The following is a 2,809-nucleotide window of genomic DNA, read 5'->3' as shown; positions in this document are numbered from 1 at the left end:
ATTAGCAAGGAGCTCAATCAGATATGGAGCAGCTGGGACTCAAACTAATAGCCACTGGGATACCAGCACAAAAGGCTTGACCCACTTGTCTAAGTGCCAACCCCAATTTGTGCAAGAGAGTCAAGGAGAGAGTTCTTTGTTACTTGGTAAAAACGAATGAGATAATACATGTAGGCTTTTCAGTTGTTTATTCATATCATTGGATGGAGTTCTTTTGGTTTATTCTGTTTCTATTTTTGTTTTCTTCTGGACCCAGATTTCTTATTACACTGGGAATCAGATCTCAACAAAATCAAGGACCATCACCTATCTGACAGATTCATGGTGTTGGGGAAAAGTGACCATCCTGGGTTGTCACCTATAAGCTCCTCATTGTCACAGCCCTGTTATGGACATCAGAAAACCATCTCTGAGGTTTCCTGTAGAGTCATTCACCTAGGAGATGTTGAAGTCAGTGGGGAAGAAAACCCAGTTCTCGCTACAGTTCTCTCTACTGACACCTGTAGGGAGAACAAGGAAGCGAGGTGGCGGCTTGGGAATCACCAGCAAAGTGTATAGGCAAACCAGGACATCAACAAATAGCATGTGGATATTCTATGGAGGTGTGAGGACCACAGGGTAGAGGACCCTACCTTCATAATGCCAGGTGGCCTTGGCTTCTAGGAACCTATCCTACAGTCTTCATCTGTGGCACCTGCTTTTCTGACTACCAACTCCAGGATTACACTTTGCATTCTTAGAATGTCCACATTTTTGATTGGCTGCATAGATCCTTAGTGTTGCCATGACCTAGAATATCCTGGTGGGCTTACTATGTCCACTGTCAAATCAGGAGATTCTGTTGAAGCTGATGAAGAGGAGGAAAAGAGAGTAAAAATTCAGAGGATTTCTCTGAACCCTCGAACACAACCTTCCAGTGATCTTCACGATCCAGCTGCATGTAAGTATCACTCTCAGCAGAGGAAGGACCCAGGAGGAGCAGCTGGGGCAGCTGAGCTTCAGCTTGAGCTCTCCTGGGGGTTTATGTTTGAGTTTGTATCATTGTGGAAGGTCATCATAATTTTGTTGACAGTAACAAGTGGCAGCATCTTCAGGCTGCACACCACTGATGGTAAAGGTGTACTCAGTCCCAGTCCCACTGCCCTTGAACCTCGATGGGACCCCAGATTGTAAATAGGATGCACCATAGATCAGGAGCTTCGGAGATTGCCCTGGCTTCTGCTGATACCAGGCTAAAGCTTTGTAAATGCTCTCATCCACCTGGCAATTCATGGTGACTGTGTCTCCCACCGCTGCAGACACCAGGGATGGAGACTGGGTCTTCTGGACGTCACATCTGGCACCTAAGATAAAAAACATAAAAGCAAATGTTCAGTCTGTTGATCATGTTGTAAGAACAGTTCTCTGAAAATCCAAGCAACACAGACCACACTGGCTGAATAAATGTTTTATGTCCTTCCTCACCTGGGAGCCAGAGCAGCAGCAGCCCCAAGAGCTGAGCAGGGGCCCTCATGTCCATGCTGTGTCCTGACTGGCACTGACTCCGACACAGGCTGTGAGTAGCCTGTTTATAAGTCTGCAAGGCAACGGGCTGTGCCCTAGAGACAAGCAAATCAGCAGGGAAAGGGCAAGTGATAGACCAGCTGCAGGGCTGGCTCAGACAACAAATTAAGGGCAGGTGCAGTCTCCCTGGGGTTCCAGCACAGACTGCTACACCAATTCATCTGCAGAGAACCTGTTTTTCCCTACAGATACTTAACCAAAATACACATTTTTGGGTGGCAATATTAAAATTATATGAATCTTATATTGGAGTAGAATATTACATCTCAATCTTCTAGGTTGGTTTCTGTATGAGCATAGTTTTATGGCTGAGAAATGGGCCATAAGATTAGATAATGAGACTATGTCTTCTTCAGTTGACAAATGGTTCTGTTGGAAAGTTGTTGAGTAAGACAGATACATCTGATTTCTGATGCCTGCGCTGTGTGCCGTGATTTCTATTTTGATGAATGAACACGTGAACTGAAGACCTAAACAAAAGGACTTAGTTGCTAGACGCAGGGCTCAATTTTGTCGTTCTGCTGTAGGGTGCTGAGCACCTCTCCAGCCCAAAAAGTCAAGGTCATCTATGGCTGGGGCTGAAGGCAGTGACCACTGAAGGTACAATGACTCACAAAAAGTTCAGGAATGACCCAAATTCCAGACCCTTAAAACAACAGGTGCTGAAAGTGTTGGTGTTTTAAATATTAGAAAAATGAATCTGGGGTCTTTTTGGACAAATAACAGTATGCAGAGATTTTCTTAAGGTATTGTAAAAGTTGTTCAGAAAGATTCTTGAAGATTCTCACTGGGGGAGAGAGTAGTTCAACTGAGTGAATGTCCCCACATGTATCTTTATAAAGCCTCTGTTGGTCTGCTGTAAACTCATTAACACGCAGTTGCTCCATCATATACTCAGGTGTTAAGGATGACACTGGCTTCATAAGAGATTCTGAGTAGATAAGTGTATGCATACAAGAAACACACTATGTCATTGTTCAGGATTATTTTTTAATCATAAAAGGGGAGGTTTATTTTCTTTTTCTGTGTTTTTGTTTTGTTTTGCTCCTGTTACAGATGCTTCTTACACTAGGAATCAGAGTTGAACAAAATTTGGGACCATCACCTGTCTGCCACAGTCATGGGAGCTGTAAAGGTCGTGCTCTTGCAGGTTTGTCACCCTCAGGTCCTCATCACAGCCCTGCTGGAAGCACATTTCTCAGAAAACTTTTCCTCCCTAAGGTTTTCTGTAGAGTGGCTCACCTAG

At 44.2% G+C, this 2,809-nt stretch overlaps 1 gene segment (V, D, J or C); it reads right to left on the bottom strand.

The window, feature by feature from the left end:
- Positions 1-1,038: 1,038 nt before the first annotated feature.
- LOC121164960 lies at positions 1,039-1,519 on the bottom strand. The segment is given in 2 exon segments: positions 1,039-1,343; positions 1,465-1,519. Coding segments are annotated over 2 exon segments (360 nt in total).
- Between the last annotated feature and the right edge of the window lie 1,290 nt (positions 1,520-2,809).

Source organism: Ochotona curzoniae, unplaced genomic scaffold (genome assembly GCF_017591425.1).
Source record: "Ochotona curzoniae isolate NIBS_2020 unplaced genomic scaffold, NIBS_Ocur_1.0 contig_883, whole genome shotgun sequence".
Taxonomy (NCBI): Eukaryota; Metazoa; Chordata; class Mammalia; order Lagomorpha; family Ochotonidae; genus Ochotona; species Ochotona curzoniae.
Note: the sequence above shows the minus strand (reverse complement) of the source record. Positions and strands in the feature narration are given on the sequence as shown.